Consider the following 18,812-nt stretch of genomic DNA (forward strand, 5'->3'; position numbering starts at 1 on the left):
CTGCCTCAATTGAGATTTTTTTTTCCCTAAATTTAAGATTTTTTTTGGTTCTATTCATGTGGTGTCTCACATTGATATATTTTCTTATGTTGAACCACTTTTGCATTCCTGGGATAAATCCCAATTGGTCACAGTATACAACCATTATAATATGCTGTTGGATTCAGTTTGCTAATATTTTGTGGAAGATTTTTACATCCTATGTTCATCATGGGATTTTGATCTATAGTTTTCGCTTTTTGCGTTTTATTTGTCTGGATTTTGTATCAGGCTGATTCTGGCCTCATAGAATTAGCTAGAAAGCTGTAGCTCTTCCATTTGTGGAAGAGTTTGAGAAGAATTGATTTTAATTATTTTAAAATATTTGTTATAATTCATTAGTGAAGCCATCTGATCCTAGACTTTGATTGCTGATTCAATCTCTTTACTTATTATACATCTGTTCAAAGTTTTTATTTCTTCTTTAATCACTTTTGGTAAACTGTGTTTTTAGAAATTTATTCATATCATCTTGGTTATCTAATTTGTTAGTGTAAATTGTTTATACTATCTCTTATAATCCTTTTTCTGCAGGGTTAGTAGAAATGCCCCTACTTTCTAATTTTAGTTATTTACCTCTTTCTCTATTTTTTAATGAGTCTAGCTAAAGATTTGTCAATTTTGTTGATCTTTTCAAAAAACCATCTTTTTGTTTCCTTGGTTGTCTCTATGGCTTTTCTATTCTCTGTTTCATTTATCTCTGCTATAATCTTTATTATTTCCTTCCTTCTTCTAGTTTTGGGTTTAGTTTGCTCTTGTTTTTCTAGTTTCTTAAGGTATAAAGTTAGGCTACTAATTTTAGATCTTTCTTCTTTTTCAGTATAGCCATTTGCAGCTATACATTTTCCTCTGTGCATTACTTTCTCTGTATCTCATTAAGTTTTTGTATGTTCTATTTTTATTTGCATTCATCTGAAAGTTTTTTCTAAGTTTGCTTGTAACATGGATCATGTTTTTTAAAGTTATTCATTTTACTGATCTTTGCCTTTTGATTGAAATCCTAAGTTTATTTCCATGTAATACTATTACTGAGAAGGTATTATTTACATCTGTGATTTGGGTCTCTGGTTTATGTTCGTCTTATATCTTTTTTGTTTCTTTATGTCTCCATTACTGCTTTCTTGTGTGTTAAGTATATGTTTTATATTATACCATTATAATTCCTTTGTTTCCTTTATCAAATATTTTAAAATTATTTTTAACTTGTTTTCCTGGGTATTACAATTAACATCTTAACTGAAAACACTATACTTTGCAATAATATTGACTTAGTTTAAATAGTATGCCAAAGCTATGTTCCAATATAGGTCTGTTCTTCCCAATCCATTTTACTACTAGTGTTATAAACACGACATATGTATACATTATGGGCCCATTACATAGGTCTATAATTCTGGGTTTGTGCAATAAGCTGATTTTAATAAGAAGAAAATAATTACAAAGTACATTTTTACTGTCTTTTGCATTTACCTATGTAATTACTTTTACTAGTGCCTATTTCTTTGGGTGAATTCAAATTATTGTCTAGTGCCCTTTCTTTTCAGTTTAAAAGATTTCCTTTGGTATTTCCTGGAGGGCAGGTCTGCCAGCAACAAGTCCTCTTAATTTCTGTTTATATGGAAACATCTTTTTCCTTTATCTTGGAAATACAGTTTTATTGGATATAGAATCCTTAGTTCATAGCCTTTAACTTTCAGTCCTTTGCAATGTCATCTCAGTGCCTTCTGAACTCCATTATTTCTGCTGGTAAGTTCATTGTTAATCTTGTTGAGGCGCCTTTCTGCATGATTAGTTCTTTTTTCTTTCTGCTTTTAAGATTTCCACTTCATCTTTGGCTTTCAACAGTTAAATTATGTGTTTTTAGGTCTAGATCTCTTTGAGTTTATCCTATTTGTAGTTTGTTGAATTCTTTTATGTTCAGACTAATTTTTAAAATCAAATTTGAGAAGTTTTTGGCCATTGTTTTTTCACATATACTTTCTGTTGCCTTCTTTACTTTATTTTGGAAGTAGAGTTTTGCTGGATATAGAATTCCTAGTTGAGGCCGGGCGCGGTGGCTCAAGCCTGTAATCCCAGCACTTTTGGAGGCCGAGGCAGGTGGATCACGAGGTCGAGAGATCAAGACCATCCTGGTCAACATGGTGAAACCCTGTCTCTACTAAAAATACAAAAAATTAGCTGGGCATGGTGGCGCATGCCTGTAATCTGAGCTACTCAGGAAGCTGAGGCAGGAGAATTGCCTGAACCCAGAAGGCGGAGGTTGCGGTGAGCCGAGATCGCGCCATTGCATTCCAGCCTGGGTAACGAGAGCAAAAACTCCGTCTCAAAAAAAAAAAAAAAAAAAAAAAGAATTCCTAGTTGATAGCCTTTAACTTTCCTTTTGGGATTCCCATTATGCATAGGCTGCTATGCTTGATGTTGTCTTACAAGTCTCTGAGGCTCTATACCTTCTATTTAATTATTTTTTCTTTCTTTCCCTCAAACTGCATATTTTTAGTTGACCTATCTTCAAGTTTACTGACTCTTTCTCCTACCAGTTCTAATCTGCTGTTTCAACTCTCTGATTAATGTTTTACTTCAGTTATTGCATTTTTCAACTACAGATTTTCCATTTGATTCTTTTTTAAAAAAAGAATATTTCTATCTCTTTGTTGATATTCTCTATTTGGTAATCCATCATTATTGTACTTTCTTTTAAGTCTTTATATATAGGCTTTTCTTTAGTCCTTTGAACATAATAGCTAATTTAAAGTCCTTGTGTGGTAAATCCAACATCTGTGCTTCCTCAAACACTGTTTCTATGAACAATTTATTTTCCTGCATACAGACCATATTTCCTTTCTTTCTCTGTGATAATTTTTTGTTGCTAAAAATTGATTTTTTTTCCAAGATGGATTCTCACTTTATCACCCAGGCTGGAGTGCAATAGTGCAATCTTGGCTTACTGCAACCTCCACCTCCTGAGTTCAAGTGATTCTCTAGCCTCAGCCTCCCCAGTAGATGGGATTACAGGCACATGCCACCACACCCAGCTAATATTGGTATTTTTAGTAGAGACAGGGTTTCGTCATGTTGGTCAGGCTGGTCTTGAACTCCTGACCCCAAGTGATCCACCTGTCTTGGCCTCCCAAAGCATTGGGATTACAGGCATGAGCCACAGCACCCAGGCAAAAATTGACATTTTACATAATATAATGTGACACTTCTGAAAATCAGATTCTGCCCCTTCCTTGGGATTTACTGCTGCTTTTTGTTTGCTTGCTGATACGGTTTGGCTGTGTCCCCACCCAAATCTCATCTTCAATTATACCTCCCATATGTTGTGGAAGGGGCCCAGTGGGAGATAACTGAATCTTGGGGGGCAGATCTTTTCCATGCTGTTCTCGTGATAATGAATAAGTTCTCATGAGATCTGATTGTTTTATAAAGGGGAATTCACTTTCACAAGCTCTCTTGTCTGCTACCATGTAAGATGTGACTTTGATCCTCATCTGCCTTCAGCCATGACTGTGAGGCCTCCCCAGCCATGTGGAACTGTAAGTCATTTAAACCTCTTTCCTTTATTAATTACCCAATCTCTGGTATGCCTTTATTCACAGCATGGGAACAGATTAATACACTTACTGTTATTTCAGTGACTTCCCCTGACTAACTTTGTAAAATCTTTATTCATTGTCATGTGTAGCCACAGGTACCTAAGCTTGGTTAATTTGGTGGTCATCTAGTGATTGAACAGAGATGTCCCTAAATACCTTGAACCAATAAGTCTCCCAACCTTTACCAAGGCAAGAACTTGTGTCAGGCCATGTCTTCAACAGTCTTTCACTTTACAATTCTGCCTCATTCTTCACTTGCCACTTTTACAGATCCTCAGGCCTTCTTAGGTCTTTTCTGGGAATGCACACATGTATGTGGCCTTCTAAATCCCATGGAATATGTTGGAGCTATGAATGTTCAGATGTCCCCTGTGGAGATCTAATTTAACTTTTTTGTTGTTAAGTTTTCTAGCCAGTCTCTTGTAAGCCTCAACTGATAGCACTGCCTCAGACAGCTGTGATGTTGAATAATAGCTAATGATTATCTCTGACAAATTCCCTAGTCATAGGCTGTTCATACAGACCAACCTAAAGCCAAATAAAGACAAACCCTGAGAATGAACCTTTTAAAGGAGCTGCTAGAAAGATCAAATAGTGATAATTCTCTGGAGATGGGGCTTTTGGGAATTCCAATCTCATTTTATTTCCTCCTGGGACTTCTCAGATGCCATTTTTCAAAGCTGCTGTTACTGTAAGGTTCTTGGTTTTCAAGGCTATTGCGGAGCTAGAGAGAGGGAAATGGGAATAGGGCACATTAAAATGACAAAAGTGTGACATTCTTATGAAGATGCAACTGTCTTCTTGAATAAATAGTCCTTAGATTGTTGCATTCCTTTGATTAATTTTTGGAGTTTTGCAAAAGTTTATTTTGAACATTTTTGACAGTGTTCTTATCACTTTAATGGAGGTCTTTGCTATTCTAGAAGTGCTTCCACTTCCTCATTTGTTGCTTTAATTTTGAATTTAAGGTATTATTGAAAGGAGAGATGTTGACTCATTTATTTCCTCAAACAAAAACAAAACAACAGAAGGACAGGCAAGTGGTCCAAGATAATAAATTGAGAAGATTTGGAGACTGCTAATCCTAGCTGTACTTTTGAACTATTTGGGGAGCTTGTAAGAAATCCCCACCCTGGAAGATTCTAATTTAACTGATTTAGAGTATGGCCTCTATAACAGTATTTTAAAAGCTCCCTTGGCCAGGCATGGTGGCACATGCCTGCAATCCCAGCACTTTGGGAGGCTGAGGTTGGGGGATTGATTGAGTCCAGGAGTTCAAGACCAGCATAGGCAACATGGTGAAACCCTGTCTCTACAAAAAATAAAAAAATAGCTGGGCTTAGTGGCACACACTTGTGGTCTAAGCTACTCAGGAGACTGAGACTGTGGGTTGCTCGAGCCAGGAGGTGAGGTGGCAGTGAGCTGTGTTTGTACCACTGCACCGTAGCCTCAGCAATAAAGAGAGACCCTGTTTAAAAAAATCCAACAACCATAAAAACAAAATAACAACAAGAAAAGACAAAATAAAAGCTTTCTAGTGATTTTAATATACTACCAGATGGAAAACCATGGGTCTAGAGTGGGTTTTAAGAGAGAGGTTGAAATTTTGAGCCAGGGACATGGTACGATGGTGTGAACCTGAACAGCAATGTTTGTCAAAGTGTGTGCTATAGGCAAATTCCTTCCAAGTCACCTAGATCAGGAATTCCCAAATGTGTTGAAGACCCAGGTTTTCAAAAAGTATTTTCTATTTCTAATCTGTATTGACTAAAACTTTTATAAAATGCAACAAAAATGAATTACCCGAAAAACAGAATGAAAAGTGATATACAAAATATGTCCAAATATTTTATTATTGTAGCCAACAGACATATGATTATCATGTAAAATTAGATATAAAAATATCTGCTTAAGCTCAGTAGACCTTGTAAACCAATAACTAAGTATGTGACCCAGTACAGAGACCAGTAAACTTGACTTTGGGTTCTTTGTTGAAGAGGCCCATCTTAGGGAGGCATTTCTGCTGTACCAGCAAAGTCAGCCAAAGGAAGGGACCCACAGGTAAGTCTCAAAAGGGAGCCCTTCTTTGCCCTGTCGGGCTGGCAACAAGACAACTGTGGACGCGTGTGTCTCGCAAGCACACATCAGTCTGGGGTGGATACTGGAAGTTTTGAGCTTGCATGCCATCTGCACAGGAAAGTGGAATCCACCAGATGCAGTCATTGACTCAGATCCTGATACAAGGAGACACAGTTTTCCCTAAGAGAAGTGCTGGTGACCCCACACAGACAGTGGAAAGTGATATGAAGAGAAGCCCTGAGGAGGATGACAATAATGTGTTGGAAGAGAGAATTCATACCAGCCTGCACCATGACAGAGAAGCACAGCTATTGCAGAAGGCAGAAATGGTTTTGGTTTTTAGGAAATGTGGCAACAGAGTTGGAATTCTCCCAGGCTGTGCTCCAGTTGACACTTGTGAAGGCCATGTTACTTATTAACCTGGGAGACTTGGATCATTCCAGCAGTGAAAGTGAAAGATTTTATAGGCCCATAAACCTGCAAACTCCTATCACTGACCATCTAGCTGCATTATGAGTGGTTTGATACCCTGAGCTAATGGGGACTTTGCTGGGGTGGAAGGTGGTAGGGGAGGCAAATGGCAGATTCTCACACTAGTTTGAGCTGCTCATCAAGGAGATATGATCACAGTCTGAGACCTGAGAAAAAGTGGTTCATTTTTCTTTTTAGGATTCATTATCTCTAAGTAGACAGACCAAAGCTCCCAGAAGATGCTTGGTAGCAGCACGAGGCCAAGGACTGCAAGGGTGATAGAAGCTCAGAGTCCTTCTGGCCCAAAGTTTTAAAACTGCACATGATTGCTGGGAGCCAGAAAAATGACACACTTGGTAATCAGAGTTTAGCTGTGAGGTCCTATATTTGGTTCCACAAATTTAATTGTAGAAGTACAGGATTGGAAATTATTAGTTTAGCAGCAATTTATGCTTAAAAGTTTTGGGAGGGGCTAGTTGATAAGGGCTTTGTATGAGTTAATACTAAGATGGTTGTTATGACAAATGAACACACTGTGATTAAGATTACATTCATTATATTTATAAATTATAAAATGAATATATGTCCATGGTAAGAAATTTGAAAATGGTCTTCCAGTTACTTCAGATTTTCTAATTTCAGGAGACCATCCAGAGGTGTATGTGCAGGTCATAGGGTTGCCAGGGCTTGACTTAGGGTATGGCCTATGGTGCAGCCATTTCAAATAACCTTGCATTTGGAAGACTGTCACAATCAGAAACTACCTTTTAGTTTACCAGAAGGAAGACACTGGAATGCTACGTTTCCATGTAGCCAAGTGCTGGAGAACATAGATGGTCCTTTTGTGAGCTTTGTACCAGGAAAAGGGGAGTGGGAAGCCTTTTAGGGCCCAATTCTGGGGTGGTCCAGAGCCACCTTCTCATGTTGGGGATGGCCTTGTCCTAGGTCAGAACACAGGACGAATGCTGGCTGTGCTGCACATGAGTGTGAGCCTCGTCCATGGACCTCTCTGGTTTCTGTGTGCCTGTATTTTAAAATCTCTTCCTACTGACATAATATTTATTTTGGAAGTGAATGCCCTCAACCAAGGCCAGTGAGCCTAGTAGCTTTTCTCTCTCTTTCCACTGATGTTGCATCCTTGTATTCTCATCCATCTTAGGTTGATTTTGCAGTTTAACTCTCAGTGGGAAGTATAATTTCTTCATTCCCACGTTCTTGGAGGGGTACCTCACAAAAGCCTCTAAATATGTATACCTTTCACTATTGCAAATAACCCATTATTAAAGATAAGTTGCACTCACATAAAACACCCATTTTGCATAAATCTTATTTTTTTTTCTTTTTTAATTATTAATAGTTTTTATTTTATTTATTTATTTATTTATTTTAGAATAAAGAAGAGGAAGAAAGAGAAAGAGGGAGAGAGGATGGGGGTATTGCTTTATTGCCCAGGCTAGAATGCAGTCTAAACATGGGTATGCCTATAATTGTCCTTAATAATAGAGACATGAAAGAAAATGAGGGAAGAGAATAGCAAACAAGGAGCCAACCAAGATTTCTTTTAAACTTCTAAGTTGATATGATGTGGTACTGATAAGAGTGTATATTTTGTATATTTAAAGTGGAGAGTTCTATAAATGTTAATTACATTTACTTGTTCCAGATCTGAGTTCAAGTCCTGAATATCGTTGTTAATTTTCTGTCTCATTGATCTGTCTAATATTAATGTTGAAGTCTCCCACTATTATTACGTGGGAGTCTAAGTCTCTTTATAAGTCTTGTATGTCTGCGTATTCCTGTATTCGGTGCGTATATATTTAGGATCTTTAGCTCTTCTTGTTGTTGCATTGATCCTTTTATCATTATATAATGTCCTTCTTTGCTTCTTTTGATCTTTGTTGCTTAATTGTAACTTCTGCTTTTTATTTATTTATTTTAGCTCTCTGTTTGGTTGGTAAATCTTTCTCCATCCCTTGTTTGGAGTCTTTGTGTATCCTTGAATGTGAGATGGATCTGGATGCAGCATACTGATGGGTTTTAGTTTTTTATTCAAATTGCCTGTCTTTGGATTGGGGGATTTAGTCAATTTAAATTTAGAATTAATAGTAATATATGTGAGTTTAATACTGCCATTAGCTGGCTATTTTGTCCATTAGTTGATGTAAATTCTTCATTATATTGATGCTCTTTTTGATAATTTTTTTAGAAAGGCTGATACTGTTTGTTCCTTTCATATGTGTAGTGGTTCTTTCAGAAGCTCTTGTAAAGCAGGCCTGGTGGTGATGAAATCTCTGAGTGCTTGCTTATTCACAAAAAACATTATTTTTCCTTCACTTGTGAAGCTTAGTTTGGCTGGATGTGAAATTCTGGGTTGAAAGTTCTTTTCTTTAAGGATGTTGAATATTGGCCCCCACTCTCTTCTGGCTTGTAGGGTTTCTGCTGAGAGATCTGCTGTAAGTCTGATAGGCTTCCCTTTGTGGGTAACCTGACCTTTCTCTCTGGCTGCCCTTAGTATTTTCTCCTTCATTTCAACCCTGGTGAATCTGACGATTATGTGCCTTGGAGTTGCTCTTCTTGAGGAATATCTCTGTGGTGTTCTCTGTATTACCTGGAGTTGAATATTATCCTGCCTTACTAGGTTGGGAAAATTTTCCTGAATAATGTCCTGAAGCGTATTTTCCAGCTTGGATTCATTCTCTTCGTCACATTCAGGTACACCTATCAAGCGTAGATTAGGTCTTTTCACATAGTCCCATATTTCTTGGAGACTTTGCTCGTTCCTTTTTATCCTTTTTTCTCTAATCTTGTCTTCTTCTTTTATTTCATTGAGTTGGTCTTCGACCTCTGATATCCTTTCTTCTGCTTGATCAATTCGGCTGTTAAAACTTGTGCATACTTCACGAAGTTCTCCTATTGTGTTTTTCAGCTCCATCAATTCACTTATATTCCTCTCTAAATTGTGTATTCTTGTTAACATTTCGTCAAATCTTATTTTTAATGTTTAAATTATTTTCTTTTTGGGAAATTTTAGAAGTGGATCATTGGGCTAAAGAGTAGAAACATTTTGGGAGCTTTGATAATTTAGAAATTGTCTCCTAGAAAAATAGCTCCTTTTGAAGCTTAATGACAATGCCTCTTTCATTTTATGTTCACCAACAGTGGGCAGTACATTTTAAAAATTACTAATTTGAGAAGTGAAAAAGGGTATCTGTTTTAACTTGTGTGTCACTGATTTTCAAGGAGTGAAGCATTAACATGTAAATAGGCTGCCTTGTACAACAAGCATGAGAGCTTTCAATAGGAAACCTGTGAATTACTGCATGGGTCATGATAGGCCATTTCCAGTTTTCGGAGGTACTCGTAACTTTTTATGGAACTGACTAGAGTAAGAAAAAGATTTATCTACCAGAGGCTATGGCAATGGATGCTCTCTACTGAGGATGTAACTTGGCTCTAAGAACCAGACAGTGGGCATCCAACAGACAATGAATCTGCTGGTGCCTTGATTTTGGACTTTCCACCCTCCAGAATTATGAGAAATAAGTTTCTGTTGCTGATAAGCCACCCAATTTATAGTATTAAAAATAGCAGCTGAAAAAGAGACAGTGACATTTGAGCAAACACATGAAGGAGGAAAGGCAGCTATCCATGTGGGTATCTGGAAGAAGACATTCCAGGTAGAACAAAGGACTTGTGCTAAAGCTCTGAGGAGCTGCCTTTCATTGATCTGAAAACTAGTCTTAGCTGGTTTTACAGGCTCTGGTCTGGGAGGTGTCAGGGCAGATGGAGGTGGGGGAGGTGAAATCTATGGTTGCAAACTTTAGGTGCCCTTAGGGAAATCTAATTTACAACTTTCCTGTAGGTGGAAGCTTTGGTGACTGAGACTTGTCCCAATTTTCCAAATTCACTTTTTTTTAAATTGCATTTTAGGTTTTGGGGTACGTGTGAAGAACATGCAAGATTGTTGCATAGATTCGCACATGGCAGTGTGATTTGCTGCCTTCCTCCCCATCACCTATATCTGGCATTTCTTCCCATGCTAACTCTCCCCAACTCCCCACCCCCTGCTGTCCCTCCCCTATTTCCCCCCAACAGACCCCAGTGTGTGATGCTCCCCTCCCTGTGTCCATATGTTCTCATTGTTCAACACCCGCCTATGAGTGAGAACATGCAGTGTTTGATTTTCTGTTCCTGTGTCAGTTTGCTGAGAATGATGGTTTCCAGGTTCATCCATGTCCCTACAAAGGACACGAATTCATCGTTTTCGATGGCTGCATAATATTTCATGGTGTCTATGTGCCACCTTTTCCCTGTCCAGTCTATCATTGATGGGCATTTGGGTTGGTTCCAGGTGTTTGCTATTGTAAACTGTGCTGCAATGAACATCCGTGTGTATGTGTCCTTATAGTAGAACGATTTATAATCCTTTGGATATATACCCCAGTAATGGGATTCCTGGGTCAAATGGAATTTCTATTTCTAGGTCCTTGAGGAATCGCCACACTGTCTTCCACAATGGTTGAACTAATTTACACTCCCACCAACAGTGTAAAAGTGTTCCTATTTCTCCACATCCTCTCCAGCGTCTGTTGTCTCCCAAATTCACTTTTGATGATCTGAGGTCTCAGAGTAGGAGTTGGTCTCCCAGTGAAGCAGGAAAGGCTGCAAAACAAACCTCTCAAACACTGAACTTGGAAGGAAGGGGTGATTTATTCAGCTGGGAGCAGCAGTGGCATAGTTGCCTGATTTATTCAGCTGGGAGCAGCAGCGGCATAGTTGCCTGATTTATTCAGCTGGGAGCAGCAGCGGCATAGTTGCCTAACAGCTGAGCTCCCCAATAAAGAAAAAAATCCTTGTCCTTTTTAAAGGCTTACAACTCTAGAAATTACAAGTGAAAGGGTCTTGAGCTTACAACTCCAGAAATTACATGTGAAAGGGTCTTGATCCACGAAGTAGGCATGGGGTATGTGACTTAGGTGGGGGTTTGATCGTGTTTAAGTAAAAACAATGCCTTCTGGAAACATTCCTCCATACCATATGTGGGTAACCCCCCATATAGGCACCGAGGAAGGAGAACTAAGCAGAACCCTGGCACAATTAAGGCCTGAAGAATATCTCAGTTTATAGTGTTACTACTCAGTTATTTCCTTTTATATAATCCTTTATACAATCACATATTAGTTTATACAATTAGGGCTTGAAGAATCCCCTTATATAATTCTCTATATATAATCATATAATAGTTCATAGTATGAGTGCCTAAAGAATATTTTCCTACATATATATATATCTTAGCTGATAATTGGAGGAATGCCTAGAGTAGACACAGTACAGATCACGAATTAAGAAATAAGCAGCTTATAATCAGAGGAATGCCTAGAGCAGACACAGTGCAGAGCATGATTTAAGGGAAAAACAGTTATACCAGGACAACAATGCATGGCCCAGGTGGCAGCGTTCAGTATTGTAAAGATACCAACTCTATGGCAGGCTTGGGGCAAGAGCCACTCCTCTTGATAAAGGAGTCGTGTAGGACCTTGCTCCAGTTCTTACGGAAGGCTGCCCTCAGACCAGCAATCACACCTTGGTGACTGTGAACTTTATCAGCTCTTGCTATTGTACTGCTCGAAAAGCATTTTCCCATAGAACTCATTGGAAGCTGCCAGTGGGTGGCGGTAACCCTGACAGCTCTGTCACTACTGTGTGACTTAAAGCATCCCCCCATAAATCTTCTTAGAAGTAGTTTTCCCATAGATAGAGGTATTGCACACTGCACCCTCTTTACTGCGCATGACCCACCTACAAGCCTCGGTGATCTAATGGGGGTGGACCCCTTACTGCACACGGCCCTTGCCTTGATGGGAATGGGGCCCTTGCCTTGATGGGAATGGGCCCCTTGTTGCACACTGTCCACCTCCTAGCCTAGGTGACCTAATGGGGGTGGACCCCTTGTTTTATTGCTCACAACCCTATCACTATTCTTAAAGATGATTTCACTCACTGCCCTGCCCCCTAACCTATACACAATAAATACTCACGCTTCTGGACATTCGGGGCCTCTCCTGACTCCACTCACAGGTGGCGTGGCCCCTTGAGTCCAGGTGCATTTTCCTTGTATCTCTGTGTCCTGTCTATTTCTTGGATCCTGTGCCTCAGCACAGCATAAGGGACACCCCACGACCCTGTGGTGCCTTCAACCCTACACCATATCCGTGAACTATAGATGGGATTGTGGTTAGCAGTAAGGTCTTATCCTTAACCTGGCTGGTGGCGCCAACCGGTCTCTTCTCTGGCTGACTTCTAATTCCTCCTTTTGAGATGCAGTGTAGAAGGCTGAAGAGGATTAGGGGTCTCATTCCTCACCAGTAGTCACAGTGGTGACTCTCTTTTCCTGCTCTTGAGGCAAGGTTAGCTGCCTGGAGGGTATACTTGTGGAGACACGTAGGGCAGACAAAACGATGTCTGCCTTGACCTGCTGTGGCTTGCTCTGTGCTATCATTTTGGCTTTCTCTACTGCAGATCAGAGCCCTTTTGGAGCTGAATTTCCTTAGAATAGGATTGGAGGGTGTGAGCAGAGGGGCAGCAATGATTCTGAGTTGTATTTTGATAAACACGAAAAGTCATACCATTAGAGGGAAAGACAAAGGAACACTCACTGAATTTTACCAATAGGCTATTTGCTGTGTGCTGCTTTCTGTGCAAGGTGGGTGTTATTGTCACTATTTTGCAGATGAAGAAAGCAAGTCTCAAAGATATTGGCTATTTTCCTACTTACAAAAATATATACACCTTGTAAAAACTTCAACAATTAAAAAAAAGTAAAAAACAAGAAGTCCATCATAGCCTGACCTCGCAGATAAAACCACTCCAATTGTCACTTGGTATCTGCAGGGGTTTGGTTTAGGACCCTCCCTAGAAGACCAAAATCCATGGACACACGGATATCAAAAGGCCTAGTATTTGCATCTAACCTATACACTTCCTCCTGTATACTTTAAATAATCTTTACATTGCTTATAATATTGAATATAATGCAAACGTTATGTAAATTGTTATGCCATATTTAGTGTGTTTTAAAAAATTACATTGTTATTTTAAAAAATTGAGATGGTGTCTTGCTTTGTCACCCAGGCTGGAGTGCAAATGGTGCAATATCGGCTCACTGTGGCCTCTACCTCCCGGGCTCAAGAGATCCTCCTGCCTCAGCCTCCCAAATAGCTGGGACCACAGGCACGTGCCACCACGCCCGGCTAATTTTGAGTGTGTGTGTGTGTGTGTGTGTGTTTGTGTCTGTGTGCGTGGAGACGGGGTTTTGCTATGTTGCCCAGCCTGGTCTCGAACTCCCGGGCCCAAGAGATCAACCCGCCCTGGCCTCCCAAAAATGTTAGGATTACAGGTGTGAGCCACCGCACCCAGCCATTTTTTATTTTTAAAACTTTAGAAAAAATATTTTCAATCCTCGTTGGTTGAATCCGCGAAGCGGAACCCGAGGATGCAAAGGTCCGACTGCTTAAGAACTTGGTATATAATCTTCCTGAACTACAAAAACGTACATACATACATACATACCTCATTTTTTTTTTTTTCCACAAGAAACCAGGACTATAAGCATACACACTGCTATGAAATGTGCCTATCCTAGCAGTGCATCTTGGTTATCTTGCTGTGTAGCCCATTCGTCTTACTGATGAGAGCAGGGCTTTGGGGGAGTTAGCGCTCTCTGAGGACACGCATGGCTGTGGCTTCAAGCCGGTCACTCTGCTCTTAGGGCTCCAGCTTCCCCCGGGTACGAGGAGGGCAGGGGACCGAGGGCTCCGCGATGTCACGCCAACCAGCAGGGCGCCGCACCACTTGCCCGCCTCGTGACTACCTGGGATGTTCTTAGGGTCCAGTCCAGTTTGACTTGGGTGGTAGCTGCCACTGTCAGTAACTCAGATGGCAAAACCGCCGCCAGCTCTGCTAGGAACTCCGGCGAACAGAAGCTCCATGAGCCGCCCGGCCGGCGGGATAAGCCCAGCGACCCAGCAGGCTGGAGCCGGCTCAGGGGCGGGGCCTCGGGCGGGCCCGGGGCGGGGCGCCGGCAGAGGGGCGGTGCCTCAGGCTGGGGCGCACAGTGCGTGCGGGCTGGTAGGCTTGTCGTGGCGTGACGTGCTCGGCGCCCGTGCTCAGCCCCGCCCCATCCCGCTGAGGTCCCGCCCCTCCATCCCTCGCCGCGCCACCCTTCAAGACGCTGGGGCTGCGATGGCGGAGGCCGTGGAGCGCACTGACGAGCTGGTCCGCGAGTACCTGCTCTTCCGCGGCTTCACTCACACACTGCGGCAGCTGGACGCCGAGATCAAGGCGGACAAGGAGAAGGGGTTCCGGGTGAGGGGCCTGAGGGCGCGGCGCGGGCAGAAGCGGCCCGGGGGAGCCGGGGAGCGGGCTTCCACCCAGCACTGCCTCCGGGGCGGGAGCGGCGCTGTCACTCGGCGCTGGAGCTCCACAGACCTGAGCGCGTCCGACTCCAGCTTGACGGATGAGGAACTGAGGCCCTTAGACGGACAGGACCTGCCCGAAGCCCCCCCCACCACACCGCGTCGGGAGCATCGCCGAGGCTGGAGCCCCAGTGCCCGGCTCCTGGGCCAGGGTTCCGTCTCCACTCCAGCCTCCTTGGCCAGGATGGCGATGAGGTTTTAAGAACCGAGGTTAGGTAGATGGTTGCGTTTTGGCAGCCGATATTCGTGTTGGCTTCCGATGGCAGTGGAAGCAAAAAGGTCTGCGGTCCACACGTTAGCTGGGTTCAGGTATCTGCAGTGTTTGCTTAAAATGGCCTCGTCGGGGACTCATTGGCAATTTGGCTTCTGCAGTTGTGGAAGACCTCATGACACATTAGGAAAACCCAAACTTCCCCTGCTCTAAAGTGATTTTTTTCGTTGCGAGGTTCTTGGAATGTGCATGTGTGTAATTTGTACGTTTGTATGTACTGACTTCAATGAGAGGCAGTGAGCTAGCAGCAGGAGCACTCCGGGGGAGTTAGGAGATCTGGTTTCCAGCCTGGCCAAAGTTAGTGGCTACTTAGCGACAAAAGCAACTCATTTCACCCCTCAGGGCTTCAGTGGCCTGGTTTATAAACTAGGGGAGTTGAATTCGTATTGGTATCCAAACCCTTTTCCGGATTCTGTACTCTGGTGTAATTGCTCCTCAAAAGAAGGTGACTTCTTTGGCTGACACTCTGAGCAGCTACCGCAGCTTCGGTGGAACTTTGATGACTTGAAGGGGTCAGTCCTGCCCATGATCCTTGGGATCCTGGAATTGAGATTGTCTCATACTCTCTTCTCCACCCCACCCCCTTTTTAAAAACTGTGACGTAACTGACAGTGCAGTCAAGCAACATTGCATTTTTTTTTTTTTTTTTTTTTTTTGAGACAGTCTCACTCTGTCGCCCAGGCTGGAGTGCAGTGGCATGATCTCGGCTCACTGCAACCTCCGCCTTCCTGGTTCAACGATTCTCCTGCTTCAGCCTCCCGAGTAGCTGGGATTGTAGGTGCACACCACTACACCTGGCTAACTTTTGTATTTTTAGTAGAGACAGGGTTTTACCATGTTGGCCAGGCTGGTCTCCAACTCCTGACCTCATGTGATCCACCCGCCTTGGCCTCCCAAAATGCTGGGATTACAGGCTTGAGCCACGGTGCCCAGACTGACATTGCCAAAATCATCAAGTAAGTCAGAGGCAGATCCAAGATCTAGAGTCAGATCTCTTACATTCTGGGTCAGGGCCCTTTAATACCTGAAATTTCTGTGCTTGCTAGAGGGTCAAACCACTTATCTAACATCAGAAAATTACTGAAAAATGGTTGCATTAATATATTTTGAAAATGTTACAGATTGCTAACTTACAAATTTTTTTTTAACACCCAGAAGCCATGACAAGGGGAAAAATCTTTATTCTACGGAGGGGAGAATTCCCTTCCGTCCCTTACCACCGTCTCCATCCATGTTTCTCACCAGGTGGATAAGATTGTGGACCAGCTGCAGCAGTTAATGCAGGTGTATGACTTGGCTGCCCTTCGGGATTATTGGAGCTACTTGGAGCGTCGGCTCTTCAGCCGCTTGGAGGATATATACAGACCCACCATCCACAAGCTGAAAACCAGCCTGTTTCGCTTTTATCTTGTCTACACAATCCAGGTGCCTGTTGATTCAGGGGCTCTGTTTCCCTTGGTGGAAGGAGCTCTTTGACCCTGAAATAGATTTTCTTCCAATTCCTAGGGAGGACTCTGTATGTGACTATGGTAAAGAGTGCAGCAGTCACAGTGCAATTATTTTTGACTGTTTTCCTTCTTTTTCTTTTTTTTTCCTTGTCATCTGTAGATCATCTGACTTGTCTTCCCCATTCCTGTTTCCTTTCTTATTTTAAGATGTAAGCTTAAAGCAAAGGTGGCATTTTAAAAAAAGGTAGGTTGCTAGATTAAAGTTCAAGTAATAAAGATGATAGCTGACCTGGAGGAATGAGTCACTTAGTTATTTGAATATCAGCTAGGGATTAATTTTTAGGATGGCATTTATCATTAGAACTTCAATGTCAACCATCTTTGAAATGACAAGTTCCTTGAGAAAAGAGTGAGGATTTCCTTTATATTATGGAATTTGTAGATCCTATTTTGCCACTCACCTGGCAGGCTGATAGCCAAAGGTTGTCTGCTGTGCAGTGATGGAGAATCTTACCTCTGGATTTCTGTCTCTCTTCCCTCCTTGTTACCTTCTTGTGTCTTGGCAGACAAACAGAAATGACAAGGCTCAGGAGTTCTTTGCAAAGCAGGCCACGGAACTCCAGAATCAGGCTGAGTGGAAGGATTGGTTTGTCCTGCCCTTCCTGCCATCCCCGGACACCAACCCCACCTTTGCTACCTACTTTTCTCGACAGTGGGCTGACACCTTCATTGTGTCCCTGCACAACTTCCTGAGCGTCCTGTTTCAGTGCATGCATATCCTCTCAGTTGCCTGGGACTGAGGTGTCCAGCCTCAGGCACCCAGACCTCAGGATCAGTAGTCTACTGCTCTCCATACAGGCATTTCTTCTATGAATTGCACAGGGACCATTTTCATGGGTCACTTGATGGGGCTGGACAGATTGTGATTGTTTTTGCCATTCAGCCAGGGAATCATAAATCTTAGTTCTGACACTGTGCTGCTGAAGTAATAGCTGACATGTGTGGGAAGGGACAGCAGCAGCAGTGGGGTGCTAGTACAGGCTTTGTCAGCAGGCACTGGGGTTGGAAGGCAGCTGCTGCTTGGAGAAACTGGGCAGCCTTGAGAGTACCTTCTCTGTGCGTGAAACGTGTTCCCAGGGATATGCCTTCGCTTGGATTAGGTACAAACGAGAACACTTGGGCTGGAACTTCTGCCTGCGTTAGTGTTTGGGTTACTTTCTCTAATAGTAACTTAGTGTTTCTTAAGTTGCCAGAAAATACCAGTAGCTTTAAGAATATATATGCAGGTATTTGAGGGGGGGAAATGAATGAGAATGTAGGTAAATAATTTACAGGCTACCAAAAGTACAAGCCAGAGCTCCTGAGGCCTGGGGCCTAGGGCCTGGACCATGTGGCATGCTCTGTCATTCATGCTCTCTAGGCTGGAAATCTAGGGAGGAGAAGGGAGTCGGGCTTGAATGGGGCTGGCTGGTGAAACACTGATAAATTTGGGTGTTTAGAGGCCCACCCAAGGGCGGGCATTTTGGCCTCTGGGAGGAACGCTTTCTGGTGGAGGTGGGAGGGGCGCCTTTCCTGCCTTCGCCCTGTCAGCATCGCCGATGAGTGTGAATTCCACTCTTGCTGGAGCTGCATTTTTTTTCTCCCCTTTGTTCCGTCTCTTCATCCTGAGGGCTCTTCAGTGAACCTTGTAGGCCCTTCAGTGAAATCGAAACTGTCATGCAAGATCTTTTCAGTGCTCCTCAAAAACTACGTTACACATGTGGGCTCCATCTTCTTCCCCAGTTCTGCGGCCCAGTCTGCTCTATGCTCCTCTTAACTGAAGCTGCCTGAGGCAGTGGAGAAGGACTGTATCCCAAGCTAGTTTGGGGTTGTTCTTAGGGTGGCCTTGCAATTTGCAGAAAGCTTTCTCTTCTCAGTCCAAACCTTCGCCAGGGAGAGGCTCAATCTGGGGAGGCGAAGCCAAGTGGCTGGTCCTTTCTGCCTCAGTGGCTGTATTTTTGCAGAGCCACTGGCCTCAAGGGCTGCTTTTAGCTGCCTGAACTGACCTCACTAAAGCTCAGACTGGCTGTGAAGTTCACTGGATGCTATCTAGCTCTTTGTTGCTGGTATTTGGGAGCACATGCTTAGGTTTGGATTTATGTTCCCTCTGTGGGCTGGCCAGGCAGATGGTCATGAGTCTGTGAGTGAAATGAAATGACAAGGGAGCGACTATTTCATGAAGCCCACAATACCACTCCTGTACTCTGTTCTCTGTGTCTCATGTGTTTTACTGGTGTGTCAAGGGTTTGGGAAGGACTGAACACTTCACAGGCTGGCTTATTCTTTAACTTTGTGCACCAGTCCCTGTGATCCTGAACTTTGATGCGGAGTGTCAGAGGACTAACCAGGTTCAAGAAGAAAATGAAGTTCTGCGTCAGAAGGTTTGTTCTGAACA

General features: G+C 42.6%; 1 protein-coding gene across 2 annotated transcripts in view; it reads left to right on the top strand.

Annotated features, from left to right (window-relative positions):
• The first annotated feature begins 14,381 nt into the window (after nt 1-14,381).
• WDR91 (WD repeat domain 91) overlaps nt 14,382-18,812 on the top strand; it is a 29,954-nt gene continuing 25,523 nt past the window's right edge. The window contains exons 1-4 of one of the 2 annotated variants that reach the window (XM_074379036.1): nt 14,382-14,549; nt 16,176-16,355; nt 16,945-17,151; nt 18,715-18,798. In XM_074379036.1, the coding sequence (XP_074235137.1) occupies nt 14,427-14,549; nt 16,176-16,355; nt 16,945-17,151; nt 18,715-18,798 (594 nt within the window). In that variant the 5' untranslated portion in view covers nt 14,382-14,426. Of the gene's footprint in view, nt 14,550-16,175; nt 16,356-16,538; nt 17,152-18,714; nt 18,799-18,812 lie in introns of those variants that run through there. The other variant, XM_074379037.1, reaches the window with a different exon arrangement.

This window comes from Saimiri boliviensis, chromosome 10, assembly GCF_048565385.1.
Source record: "Saimiri boliviensis isolate mSaiBol1 chromosome 10, mSaiBol1.pri, whole genome shotgun sequence".
Taxonomy (NCBI): domain Eukaryota; kingdom Metazoa; phylum Chordata; class Mammalia; order Primates; family Cebidae; genus Saimiri; species Saimiri boliviensis.